This window comes from Rhagoletis pomonella, unplaced genomic scaffold (genome assembly GCF_013731165.1).
Source record: "Rhagoletis pomonella isolate Grant_MI unplaced genomic scaffold, Rhpom_1.0 Rhpom_scaffold_00004, whole genome shotgun sequence".
Taxonomy (NCBI): domain Eukaryota; kingdom Metazoa; phylum Arthropoda; class Insecta; order Diptera; family Tephritidae; genus Rhagoletis; species Rhagoletis pomonella.
In genome coordinates this window covers 9,347,574-9,362,797 of record NW_023458558.1, presented here as the reverse complement: position 1 = coordinate 9,362,797, position 15,224 = coordinate 9,347,574, and the positions used below count along the sequence as shown (strand labels likewise).

Below are 15,224 nucleotides of genomic sequence, written 5' to 3'. Positions count from 1 at the left end.
CACTTTAGCACAGTCTAGCTGAACTGAACTGAAGTTATACTCGTACCTGTTGAACTTTCATTGCTGAATATATATGCATACATACATATATACCTACATATGTAAATATGTGTCTATATGCAGATAAATATTGTACATGTTACATGTACCGTTTTAATGTGTCAAGGTTTTGCTAATGCAAGAAAATGCCAAGCCCCAAAAAAGCTCATACCTTTTTTATGAATATGTACGTATGTATGTATGTACTTATGAAATATTAGCCAAAAAAATGACAATTTAATTAAATGCAATTATGCCGAAAAATGAGAAAAATCTGTGCAATAGATGCGAAGCTGTAAGCTGTTGCCTATGTTTAGTAAAATGTTAGTATGAATGTACATACATATACATAGATATATATGTACATAAATAAATGCGTTGTGAGCAAGTTTGTAACAAATAATATACGGTTTTGCAATTTTTTCTGCTACTTGTAAAATTTTATTTCTCAGCTTGTTTAAGCTTTGCTGCAAGCAAGTCTTAATTTGTTTAGTGCGATATAACAGTAAGTGAATACAGAATACAAACATACATATTGATGTTAAAAAAATATTTTATTTTTCACAAAACCAAAAAACAATTATTTATCACAGTTAGTAATACCAATAGCAAGAGTCATTTCAATTAACGTATTAGATTGTATAAATCTAAATCACTTTACCTACACACATAGTTATTTATGTATGTATACGTATGTATGTATGTATAACTATAAATTTAGTTATCAATATTTCATTTCATTGAAGATCAATGCAAGTTTCAATTTTTAATTTGCATTTTCTGGTAGTTTTTACTGCTAGCCAACGATTTAATTACAATAATTACACTTAAACTTGACATTCGTAATTGTTTTGTTCTACGCAAGGGCAAAATAATGGGATGTTATTAAAAAGAAACAGAACATTTAAAATGAATTGAAAACAAATGGAATTAGAGTAAGTTGTGAAACTGGTTTTATGTTGAAAGCATCGAGAAGTCGGATTTATTTAGCTAGTAGATTTAATATTTTTGCTTGGCTAATACTTCTATTCGAAAGACCAAACAAACAATTTTAGTTAACTTTCGACTATTCTTTTCTTAAAATTTTTTTTTTTAGCGGAAAACAGCCGATAGTTTTGCATATTATTTTTAGGATTAATAAAAGTCAAGGCAAAAGTTACCAAAAGAAAGCTGCTGAAAAAAATAAAAAGGAACATAATTAAGTATTGAAAATTCCTAAAAAAAAACTCCCGAAGAAACTCTGAAAAAAGTCTGAGAAAACACCTATAGAGTCAAGAAAGAAAGAAGATGTACACACGGGAAATCCCCTAAAGTCTGCGAGAAGCAAAAAATTGCCTTTATTTTTTATATTTTTATGCATTCATAAAAAGCACTTTTCGTGGTGCAAATTTCCAAAAAAAAATCCCGAACGGCTTCAACGCAAAATATTCCGATAACTTTCGAACAATCAAACGAAACTTACTAAAGCCCTGAAAATAACCCTTAAAGTAATAAAGTATAAAGTGCCCGAAAAATCTTCACAAAAATCTGGAACAAACATTGAAGAAATATGAAAACAGAAAAGTTTATCGAAAAATTCCGAAATGTAAATTTGAAGAAATTCGAAAATATTCGCGAAAAAATTCACAAAGTCCTCGAAAATCCCGAGAGATATATTCACAAAAATTCCAACATGTTATCGAAAAATACCGTGAAAATCCGGGAAATCCCCTATACTTCCCGAAAGGCCCAAAAATAGGCGGCGTTTCTTGCGCACAATAATAAAAATCAAATTTTCCATAGTCATCAGAAAATCATGCTATACAATAAGAGAGGATTCTAAAGGTTTCATTGAAAAAACGGAACGATTATTGTTTTTTGCTTTGACTTTTTGATGATAAAATTTAAAATTATTTTTATTTACCGCCTCTGCCCAGTCAGAGTGCAAAGATACATACATGGGGTCGTTTGAGCAGATAATTGTCCAAATACTGGATATATGTATCTACAGGGAACTATTTTTTGCTCTTAGTTATTTCTTTGAACAGTGATAACGGAATCATTTGACTGCACACCTCCACGAAATGTATGCCTAAATCAATAGGCCTTTTCAAGTTCATTGAAGTTTCTGTTAACAAAACAGTATTAGCTTAATAGCGGGCAATATTGCAAGCAAAAGCAATAATTTTGTTGCTGACTTATTTACATCCATAAGATCAGTCAGCAAGTTTCTCTACAAGTTCTCATCCAAGTCACGCACCGTACACACATTTTATTTAAATGCTTTTACCAATTAGCTTAGCTTCACCTCAACTAACGATGCCGTCAGATGGCACGAACTTATAGGTAAAAGCTCTAAGCCACAGCTTTTTGTACGCAGCAATACAACGGGTGTGTCAAATGCTAAAAAAGATTGCAGTTACATTTTTGAAAAGTTTTCTAGGTGAGCAAGTTTTAAGGCAAATGAAGCGTGTCAATACATAGATGATAACAAAAGACTTAAGAAGCAAACTTGATAATTCGGTAATTCAAATGCTTGAATATAAAATGCATGTGACTGTGAAAGAAGTGGTTAATTGATATATGTAATTGGTTTATTGCATTGAAGCGTGGTCATACTCGACCCTGAATACCGGGAAGGTCATATGACATATAGTGAGATTGGACGATCTTAGGCAATCACGCTCCTATCATACACTTAAATTGCTTAAAAATTTGGCCGTTAGAAAGCTATTTACGGATTAGATGTTACATTATTTTAAACACACACAAGCACGCCATGTCCAGACAGTTAAATCACATCATAGCAGGTGGCGTACCTTGGATATTTGCGCAGGAGCCAGAAAGAAAATGCCAGTCAGATATATGGATATTTTAAAGTAAAACAATACACTCAGAAAAAGTCAGCTAAATATATTTATTTCTGTCAACGCACATCATTTGGTAACAAAAACAAATCACGATTTGAGAGCAGCATATGTATTTAGTTGACGTAACTAAACCCTTTTCTCAGTGTATATATCTTTAAACCAATAACCATTTTTACCGACAAAAAAAATGGCTTTTTTCTTAAGTATTTTAAAGCTTTTTTAGTGACACTCGTACTTTTGCCATTTCTTTGCACCCATTTATGATTTTGTGATTTGCATGGGCCAAAAAGGATGGAATACAAAATAAGATCATCACAGCAAGAGCGTGTATACAGAATAATAATGTTTATCGTCGCCTGGGGTTGTATTTTTACCTGTCATACCAGGGTGATTGGAGGCGCGTTTCACCATCGGGAAAGGCCCAGGTTCGGGCCGTATCCGAGTAACATCATAAATACTTTTATACTTTTCAATAACATGAAATTGTGTTATAACTTTAGTAGAAATGAACACATATAAACGATTACCAAAATGGTCAGAACGTCGATATTTGTCGATTTAGCCATATCCGTCTGTATGTTTGAATGTAATATAGTACATCAGTTTTCGATATATCCAACTGAACTTTGGTAAGTAGTTGTATTTTTATAATGTATTTGTCGGAACCGGCGAAACCGGAACACTATAACATATAGCTCCCACACAACTGATTGTTCAGATGTGGGATTTTTTGTTATAACCACTTATGCAACTAGCAATATTAAATTTCGCGTTACAGAGAAAATGACAAAGAACGGGTCACTATAACATATAGCCTCCATACAACTGATTGTTTAGATATGAAGTTTTACGTAAAAAGTCCTCCATTTAGTTGGCTAAAACCAAGCAATTTTGTGAGTTATTATCTAAATAATCATACATAGTGTACGCAGAAAATCGGCAAGATCTGTGCTCTATAAGATTTATCTCCTGTACCACTGATTGTTCGGATACAATTTTGGGATAAAACCTTTTGATGTAGACAGATAAAACCATTAAATTGTGTGACCGCCTTACATATCGCTCATACCTAGACTGCTAGTTATTTAAAATTAAGTAAAATTTTCTGATGTTCATGAATTGCTATACCCAAAACAGCGCTGCCCATACTTGTTTCTAATTTCGGTCGCCACTCAAAAGACAATGGCAAACCTCTGAGTGTATTTCTGCCATCATAAAAAAATACCGTCTGTCGTTCGAGGTGTACCTCCCATTATGCCAAGTTGAGAGAGCACAGACCAGAGAATTCAACCACCTTCCTCTCTTTCAGCTCAGGATGCAGGGCTCCTCAGGGAAGGCCCTTGAATATAGGGAACAAATCGTTGATTTCGCTGATATAATGCCACAAATATTCCAAATACACCAACTATTTGAACAAAATGATATTGAAAAAAATGAATAGCTTTTCGGCATCAAACAAACATCGCTTTCTCAGTGAGTGTTTTCATAAGTAGGGAATGTCGAATCACTTTAAAGACTGGTTACTTTAAATTTATGTTGTTAAGTTGTCTTATTTGCAATCTGCAATCACCGACTTAAGGAGTTTTTTAATAGATTAGTATTTCATATATATGTATACATTTATGTATAGTATATGAACACTTCCCGCCATCTGAATAGCGGAGCCCTTTGATCCTCAGTATTGACAGTTTTATTTTAGTTTATTTAATATGCACCAATTTTTTATAATCTGATTTTCAAACTATATACAAATATGTATGTAATTTATGAAAAATTTCAGATATGCAGTTTTCTAGCCCATTTAATTTTAATATAATAAAGTGCAAGTTTCAAGTGGCTGATTCTTGACATTTTTTTTTTTTTTGTTCGTGGTGCTAGGCATTTTGTTTCATATAAAAATTTTGTCGATAATACTTTGTATGGAAGAAAACGCTCTACAAAACTGCATACTGAAGTTTTTTTAAAAAGGGTAATTAAGAAGTGAAATATAGAGTTAGCGAAAAAGCAAAAAAAAAACTTTTAAGTTCTGTATCCATAAGTTTCATTGGGCAAGTTTATGTATAATCATGCAATGCATGTTTTAAAAATTACTTATAATAATATTTCTAACTTCAGTGCTAGTCAGATATCAGTGTTTTGTTTGTTTATAAAAATAAATCTGGGGAGATAGATTTATTTTTTGACGACTTTTTTCTGCGTCGATTATTTTCATTTCGATCTGGCATCTCTAGTAGATTTCTCTTTTTGTGTGATAACATCAGAAAGCACTCCACAAATTGGAGGAGAAGCTCGGCCAAGTACTTAGCAAAATGTGTTAATGTCAAATGTTTTTTTTTTTATGCGATAATCAGCATGATCGCTCTACATATGTATGTATACCGAAACATAGTGATTCTGCCTTTGTGACTTGAATGCAAATTTGCTAACACATGCAATGTTGATGTGATCCACTGCATGCGCGCAAGCTGATTGCTACCATTACAAAATGATATTTTAGCTATATTTGCATTTTAAACAATTATATGTATACACATGTAGCTGCTTCACAATTATTTGTAATCAATTATAGATGCCACAAATTGATTACATATTAATAATAATTATAGTAGTGCGGAAGTTAAAAAAAAATATATACATTTTAAGACTATTTTTACTCTCATCTCATACAAAAAATATAATTCGCTAACTGAGTTGTATGTATGTATGTCAAAGAATGTTTAAAAATAGGCTTAATAAGGTGGCAAATAAAATATTTCCAAAGTTAACAAAAAACTCAACAAGCTGTCAACTTTTAAAACCGGCTTTCGGACTTCTTTGTTTTTTTTTTTATAGTTTAGTTTGGCTGTTTTCGTGTTTCGTACCCCACTTAATTTTTATTTTTTTATAGGCCTCAAAAATACGCCCGTAATGCCTGCTTAGTGCTTTGCATACTTGCTTATCATTATATATATATATATATATTCATAACTGACTAAAATTAATTCCACATTAAGCTGCGCTCTCGCTTTCAATTGGAAGCTGTTGGAGTAATTTGATTACTTTTTCACTTATTTGTGTGTTCATACACGTTCATATTTAGTAATTTGTGAAACTATTTAAATTTGCAATTAGTGCAATTAGCTTCGTGACAACCCACAAAATCCTCTTTAACTCTTCTGTTTAGTTTTATTTGCGAAACTTTATTTCACAATATTCATAGTACGCCTGCACTATTCCCTTGCCAGTTTCACAAGCGTTCGAATGTGCTAATTTACGAAAATTTCGCAATTTATTTGCGCATTGATTTGTTAAGCGTTGAAATGGTTTCACCTTGAAGCTTTTTTCTACTGATGTGATGTAAATTTTTTAACAATTTGAGAATTCAGCAATTGCAAAATCATAAACATATGTATGTACGTAAACACATGTATGTACATTAAGGTGTCTCGCAGGAAAAAAAAATATACCGCACATTTGCTTATATAGAGAATTATTTCAAAATTTCAATTTTATGGAAAAGCGTTTCCACTGCCAAAGTTTGCTCTTTTCATACAGTTGGTATGCAAAAAGACAGATGGAAGGACACATATCTTCACCATTTTTAGGAACTTTAATTACAATAATTATTATTTTTTATACTCGGATTCAGGGAAAATTGTTTATAAGGAATGACAGTCGAATGCTTTAGTTCAGAACATTTTCTTAAATTTGTAAAGTAGTGTTATCTGTTATACTTAACATATTATCCTTATCAAGCTCATTATTTGAAAAATAAAATTTTTTTATAGTATAAAACGTGCAATATTTTTCCATTAGATTTGTAAAACTTTTTTTGTAAATAAGAAAATATGAAAACCTCACAATAATAACATATAGTAGTTATGCTTGTAAGCATTTGTGGTAATCATAAAAATTATTATAGTAGTAATAGTAAACGCATACATTGCCACTTATACTTTTTATAAATACTTAAATATACTAAAGATTGTTAGTACATACAAATCGACAAAGCCAAGAACCCAACCATCATTAAAGCCAAACCAGTTAACTTACGAGTATTTTACACGCACACCCAAATACGTGTTTCGAAATTTGTTGTTGTTTGTTTAGTGTATATATTGTATTTGTAGTTAACTTATTTATTACTAAAATGCTGCATATCTTTGTTTACATTTATCTAATTTGACTGAGGAAGTACGTAAACGGCAACTTTAAACGAAATTAAACTAACTTTAGAATCTTTAAATTGGCTTAATTTTATTTAAATACTAGCACATACATAAATTTTTTATTCTTACTTCCTCCCAAAACTCGTTTGGCCTCATTCATAAAGTTAAAATAGATTTAAAGGGCTCTGTGAAGTGAGATTTTTAAACAATTTTTTTGATTGATGAAGCATACTTTATTCTTTATGTACCCACATTAAATAATATTTTTTCTAAGGCATGTATTTAGAAAGTAGGAAAATTTTATTTATAATCTTTTTTCTTCAAAGGTGTAGAAGTTCGAAATTTGTCGCAATATTCAAATACCGTATATTTTATCTTCCATAAAAAGCTGAAATCCAATTTTTGTAAGTTTAAAAATTTTACAAATAGCTGGCATCCCGCTTCAAAAATATTTTTCGCAGTAAACTTTCTTAAACCTCTTTATTTTGATAGTCCTATTGTAATATTTCATTTATTTTAGCAATTTAATTGAATAAAAATTTTCAAACATGTGGCAACCCAACTCGAAAATATATCAGCAGCAAACTGATACTCATATTCCAAAATTTAATTTATCTTATCAATTATAATTTTCAAACAGGTGGCAACATTCCACAAAATTATTTTTGGTTGTAAGCCTTGTTAAACCTCTATATGTATTATTACTATTAAAAAATCATATGTTTTTCGTAATAAGTCTGTACTACTAAGACTCCCAATAAACTAAGGTCTCTTTATAGAAAACCAGGAGAATAATTGAAAAAGCTCTTTCCTAAGTGTTAAGTGGAGTTTTCGTTTTTACGCCTGATTTTCGCATTAGTTTGTAGCGAAAACGAAACTTATTTAACAACTGTCAAGACACTGTTGTCAAGGATGAGATCACACTTTAGTATGCGGCATGCTGACTATGTTTACATCATAGTTTAACAAATAACAGGTGCTAATTTTGTGTTACGTACAAGAGCGTAACTACGTACATGCATAGGTATGCATACGCTCATATTTATACTTACACATGCTTATAGGTATACAAATTTTTTAATAGATTAGCTTAGGAGGAATAATATCTTGCCTTTTTTCTAAATTATTTCCTATCTATTTCTATCCTATCTATTATAAATGATCTCGCTGCAGTATTAACTAATGTATGAGCACTCGTATTGCGCATTCGCTGCGGAGGCTGCCAGGATAAAAATTGTATGTGGAGGCTTTTGCTTTCCGATGACGACCTGAACTTCCTCGCTGGGCAGAGGGTTTTGGCTGGTTGTACAGCCTTTTGGGCACTCGATGGTTGCCTGATCCACCGAAGGATGTAATAATATGGCTGAAATAGTACGGCGCCATCTCAGCAGAGAGTGATTTCTATCCTTCAATCGCGCTTCGTTGGATTAGACTGGTACCTCACGGTTGACACGGTTTTCAGGTGTGCGAATCCCCAAGTTGAGATCCGTAATGCGAGATTCTCTGGCATCGGCCCCGCCCGTGGATAATTAGCTTAGTTCGGCAGGAAAATTAGCGCAGATTTTCAAAACTTTGACGTTATTAGAATGACGACATCACGGAACTGACGTTTACCCACATGGGCGTCTGTTGGTGTGAGAAGAGCGGCAAAGGAGCATTTTTTGTAGTAGATTTTAACCCTCTAACTCCTACTTAAATGGGCATTTTTGGCCCGCTTTTAAAATAGCTATAATGGAAGGTCTTTAAAAAAGGCAGATGGAGGGTTAAAATGTTTCACGAAAATTTTAAGCAGATAATTTTACAGGGGGTTTCCGAAGATGAAAACGGGTTAGGATAAGTGCATAAGTGAGCTTAGTTCAAGCTAATTTTCACACATTTGGCACAGATACAATGCGAACACCTACACTTATGAGTATTAGGGCGGAGGGTTGTTCTGGGAAACGTCTTCTGCGTGTCTGACTGCGTCATTTTTCTGAAGAATACTGAAGGCAGCAATAGAGTCATAGCAAAAAAATTAAAACAATAAGCAGTGTAAATCAAGCGAATTTACCTTAAAATAAAATGCTTGCAGATTGAGAAAAATATATATTATAAGCAGCCATCGCACACACATAATAATAACTAATATAACTATTTACGATCGAGTAGATGAAATAAATAAACAAAAGAATATAGCAACGAAGCCAGCCGCGTATCAATTGTTAGAGGCGCCAAGTGGTATATTTTCGGAAGCAGCGCTATTTGCATGTATATACGAGGCCTAACCGCCAAAAAGAACTAAGCGACATTTTTTCAAAATGTTATTTTTGTTCCAAAAATGGATCTAGGTGCATCTAGCAACAATTCTGCATCAAAAAGAAAATTTTGAAAACAAATGACGCTTACCTCTTTTTGGTGGTTAGAGCTCGATATGTTCATAAATATCATAAAAATCACTCGTACACACACACATGCATTTTCATACAAACACTTTGTCAGCATATGTATGCAAGTGCATCAATACTTATATTATATTTCGCAAATGTTGAAAAGTCATTTAACGCCTAAATCATTATTTTTTTGTATTATCGCTTTGCTAATGCAAAAAAAAAATTAAATTAAAACAAAAACGAAATAAGAAACTTGCTGTCTGACTTACATTGCATTTGGATCTGACCAGCTGAAATGACGTTTTATGCGCTCGATATCCAAAACTTGTTGTTGCTGGTGTTGTCGCGTCAAGGTTGCTTCTTTCTTGGGAGCCATCACAGCCACAGTTTCCTTAACAGGCAAAATAAGCACAAAATCAAGTACGAATACACACACACACACGAACACACACACACACGAACACAGTTAGACGCGTAATAACTAGCAAGCAAAATGCACTTGCAGATGGCAAACGAAATAGGAAATAACTGGATTCTTAAGGCGGTGGGGCGGTGGAGTGGCGAAGACTGCACAGAGTACTTGTAGCACCGGTTTTATAATTTTTCTTTAATTCACTATTTGTCTATGCCGTTTTTTTTTTGTTATTGTAATTGAAAAGTTACACGTTTTACTTCCGATTATGTGCCGGCAAACAAGCATACATAACTAAGTGGTTGGTTATATGTAAATTTTAAATAGCTTTCAACCTAAGATACAGCAAAAATTATAAATTATTTAACACTGGCACGATGACGCAAACATTTCTTTTTTGTTTTATTTTATTTTTTTTTTTTGTTTTTGGTATTCAAAAAGCAGCCAAGTTGTTGAATGCAATATAAAAGAGCAAAATTGCGAATAACTCGCAAAACAATCCGGAAAATTTATTTTTTTATTACTTTTTCAAATATTCGTTATTTTTATTTTTCTTTTATTTTTCATTCATTTGTTTCGATTTTTATTAAAATTTACAACAATGCCGCTCTTTAGTTTAGTATATTTTGTATTATGGCAGTTGCTGTTGTTGGTCTTCTTTGCATCGCTTTTACCGCTCACAAAATACCCAATTAATGCACAAACACACACTCACGCGAAATAGCGGCGCGCACAAAAGGCAGCAGCGGAAAAAAAAATAGCTGGCGTTAAATTTTGACTTTTTATTTACTTGTGCCTTCGTTGATTGCTTGTGAGTGGTATATTCTGCCATCCTCACTTAAATTTTAACAACCGAAAATAAAAGGAGTGTCTTTATCTATAAATATTTCAAGTATATTGCATTTGAAGACAAGAACCGATTATTTGCATTTATTTGCTAAGACATTCCCTACCAAAGAGAGTACTTATAAGTGACTCAATTTTCTGGAAAAGAAGAAGATACTTGCTAGTTCAACATGGCTTTGCCGGGGCCACTAAAGTTCATAGCGTTACCAGAAAAACTACCACCAAATTACACACTCAACTCCTGAAGCCACGAGGAATATTCTAAAACAATTCCTTATACCCTCTTTGGCCGCTGCCTTCAAACTCGATAGCTACTCCGGAGCGACTAACACAAAGTCTCCTAATTGCTGTAAAATCACAAATCATAAGCTACGAAGAATCATCTCTCTGTCTCTCTTCCGGGTCATGAACAGGTAGGTGGTGCTGCCGCTTAATCGCTTAGCTAATAGCGTTTTCTTTTCTACAAAAAATGTTGCCTCATCATTGCCCGCTCCTTAGGATTTGTGCGTAGAGTAGACTGAGAAGGCAGCATTTTTCGATAGAAAAGAAAACGCCATTAATATTGGTCACATTTTCTCCTCACCTGTGTCCATCTAGTGAACACTGGAACCGAATGCAGGTGTACCTCCGTATTGTCGTATAATCAAGACATAACTTCCCTGAAGTCAATAATAATGCCTTATTTAGCCAATTCAGTCGCATCGCCAAACTTCTACCTAAATAGTGGACCTGAAATACGTCTCAGAATATAAAAAGTTGCAAGGTTATATGGTCAAGCCGTGCAGGAAATATTTGAGCCTGGTGGCTTTTCTGAACCCTGTATTCTTGGCCGAAAGATCCGCCGTTAGAAGGTACAACAAAATGCTCTTTGTTTCCGTCGTTGAAGTCCTAAGCACACCTTTCATGCTAATCAAAGATAGACAATATACATACACTATTCTTTTAATAAAAGTTTTCTTCTTCACTACTTTCCACCGGCCAACGGTATCGGCCTGATAGATGCCGTGAAAATCCAGTGCTGGTATAGAGAAGGTGTGGCCCAGCATCTTTTTACATGGATATATCGCTACCGAGGCTTTCATCGCGCTCTCTGCCACATTTAACGACCTCTTCGTTTTCCTGCCAAGTATTACTTTTTACTTTTTTTCATATATGGACGTTGATTTATGAATTTTATTTAAAAAGTTGCCATACGAAATTGGCAATAAGAAGATGTCTTTGAAGAGTGGACAGGAAGAATGCTGAATATGGAGGGCAAAAAAAACGGACATAGAAAAGGCAATAGGTAAAACTGGGCATCATAAACAGTTTATTTACCACTTATTAATGTACAGTTTTTTTTATTTATTTCATAAAATTTTTTAACCACTTTACTACTTTTGACTATCTAGATTTTTTTCGTATTTTTAAAGGCCCAAAAATTATGACCAGTTTTAAACGACTACATTTTTGTTATGTACATATCATCACTAGACACGAATAAAGGCGCGAGCTCAAAAGTTTACGGCGAAAAAAGACGCATAAAAAAACTTTAGCGTCAAAGCTCTTAACATACTTCGCCGAAGTTTTTCATAAGCATCTTTTTTCGCAAAATTTTTTAAGGGGTTTTTCGTGTGTAGTGACGATATGTTCTTTTTTAGGGGGCCCAAATTTGTATTCAGTTCTTAAATTTTTAAATGGCCAAACTGAGCCCTAAGCCCTGGCTACTAGCGCTTCTTTCTTTGTAAAGTAAAAATTGTATTACTATTTCTCATTTAATAGAATAAAACGAAATAAATAAATCGCCAAACAGTTATACCTTCTTCATTATTTATGTCAAATTTATAAGTGTCCACAAATTTATGTCCAGTTTTAAATGGCCAAAAATTTTTGTCCCCTTTATAAATATATATATATATATATATGTCCAATTTACAAATGACCAAAAAAAATATGTCCAGTTTTTTAAATTACCAAACAATTATATATTTCTAATTTTTTAAAGCTCAGAAACGCTTGTCCAGTTTTAAAGTTACCAAAAAGATGTGTCCGGTTTTTTAAATTTCCCAAAAAAAAATATGTCATATGTCTACTTGCTAAATGACCATATCTAAATGTCAAGTTTTAAATGAACAAAGATGGGTACCCAACAATTTATGTATGCCTAGACCAAAAAATTATGTCCACCTTTAGTTTCAAGCGTTCAGAAAATTATCAATATTTTCATTTTATATTCAGATACCAAGATCTTCATTTAAAAGACTTTTATGTTTATTTTATTACAAAATCGTTGAACCGTTTTCGACTGACCTTTATCAGAAAGGTGGTACCTCCAGAGTGGTCCTTTATTAATTTGGTTTAGTTGCGATCATTTTGTCATGAAGAAATTACTCTTAAAATTTTATATTAGCATTGAAGTCGGTAGCATTTTTTATAAAAAAATGACTTGTACATATATATGTATTTCTTTTTTGTCAAAAGTAATATTTTTTCGTGGATTTTTATTACTAGATTTAATTTTCTCAATTATACTTGCTATGCAGTGAGAGCCGGGATAGAGAATATTCACGCAGTAAAGTGTGCTTGTCGCAAAAGGCGACTAAAATCCTTTGGTATGGGTATCCCGCATGGCATAAGTGCGTCTCGGAAGTAGAAAGAGAGCAAATAGATTATGTTCTGAAATACCCACCAGCCTTGAAAGTTAGGTGCAAATCTGTACTCCTCATGGTGATGGCACAATGAAAGGATTTTTATACTCCAAGTGGTACCCACGAATTTAGAAATCTAACCGTACTTGAGGTGGGTGCAAGCAACCCACTGTGTCAACGATTGGGAGTGTATCCTGGAGGAGAGCGGCGACGTAATATCAATCCACTCTTCTTGACAACAACCAACCTCTGTCGATGAGGGCTCACTTCCATTAGGCAAGAAGAGGCAGTGAAGGATATGGAACCTGATAGCGAAACTTAGGTAGGAGATATATTTTACGTGTTCGGCCGAAACCCCTTTGTATTAAGTTTTTTAATATATAAATTTTATAACTTTTTCATTCAACAACAAGGCGCTCATACGTTGGTCCTTCATTTATTTATTATAAAAATTTTCACAATGAACTCTTCATCACGATTTGTGTACACTATGTAGGTTATTTATAAATAAAGTTAAAATTATTCAATCCAAAAATCTGCAGGCCTTTTACCGCTGAACTGAAAAATAGTTTTTTGATGGGCGCGCACAGGCATCAGCTGATCGTTTGTAACCACCGAGTATCACAGCGTACGAATATGGTTTACAAATTATTTTTTCAATTAAAAAGCGCGCTTAAAAGAGACACTAGACTTAGCCAATGGCACAGCTGAAGCACTGTAGCACCAAACAGCAACTAACAAATGCTACTAAAGCGACCACAAAGCTCAGCGCAAGCCGACTTGCTAGCGCAGTGTGTTATTCCAAAGCAGCGCAGCAAACGCAGTGGCGCTCTGCTGTAAAATGCTTTATAACAACATAAACACACACACACACTTTCAGGTACTTAGGTGAAGAAATTGAAAGCGAAAGCAAATGAAAGTACGCGTCATCGCATCGAACTGCTTGGAGTTTAGTAAATCCGCCATAAAACGTACGGCAGCGATGAGCAATGTTAAGCGACGTAATCGCCGAGCTATTTGAAAATGAAATGGCAAAGTGAACAAGTAAAGAAGTATACGCTCGGGCGGAACCGAATTTTATATACCCGGCGGAGGTATCAAAAACCGTCGGTTCAACTCTCTAAACTATTTAAAAGTGTTTATTTTTCATAGATTGTTGTAATTATTAGCTTGGAGTATATGGGCGTCCTCAGTTATTGAAATGTCGAAGTTTTCATATATCCGAAAATTTACCGTTATACGGAAAGAGGGCGCTGAAATCGTATAGCGTATAGCTTTTCCGTCCCTAGGTTATTAAGTTTGGTAGAAATTGATAAATCGGTTATCGAGATACACATTTGTGGTCATAAGTGGGCGGCGCCACGCCCAAAATCCAAAAATTTTATTAGAATCTAATTTTCTGCTAAGTGGTTATTCCAACAGTCGATTTTGAGTCAATTAGCTTTAGTAACCAGTTACTGATTTATCGCAATTTTCGTATTTCAGTAAATTACCGTTATATGGGAGATCTGATCATTTATGTATGCATTTGTCAATATCTATCTCGATTTCTTTTGGGCTGTTACAAACAACCGTTATGCGAAAAAAGTTATAATACCCTTGTGCCAAAGTGCGCTCGGGTATAAAAATGTTAAACTTAAAAGCTGAGAAGTAAACAAAGAAAATGTATGAAGGAAAGCCAATTGTAAAATAGAAAAGACGTAGATAGATAGCGCAGCTGTTGGCTGACCACGTACCACGAGTCAACTGCAGCCGCTGCCAATGAGCAACCTGTCGCCAACAAACGCTCGCAAGCTAACGCACCTGTATTTGTTAATCCGGCGCTGACTATGACTCGCAAGTGTATGTGTGAGCGCGCCGCAGCCTCTGCTGACGTCGTCAAAGCTTAGACGCAAAACGGAAATGATGCAGAAAATCATTGGCGCTGACGACGC

At 33.9% G+C, this 15,224-nt stretch overlaps 1 protein-coding gene across 2 annotated transcripts in view; it reads right to left on the bottom strand.

Moving 5' to 3' along the window:
• Window positions 1-9,796, bottom strand: part of LOC118736961 (ABC transporter G family member 23) — a 102,549-nt gene extending 92,753 nt beyond the window's left edge. For both annotated transcript variants that reach the window (XM_036467139.1, XM_036467140.1), the window contains exon 1: window positions 9,675-9,796. In XM_036467139.1, the coding sequence (XP_036323032.1) occupies window positions 9,675-9,781 (107 nt within the window). In that variant the 5' untranslated portion in view covers window positions 9,782-9,796. The remainder of the gene's footprint in view (window positions 1-9,674) is intronic.
• Between the last annotated feature and the right edge of the window lie 5,428 nt (window positions 9,797-15,224).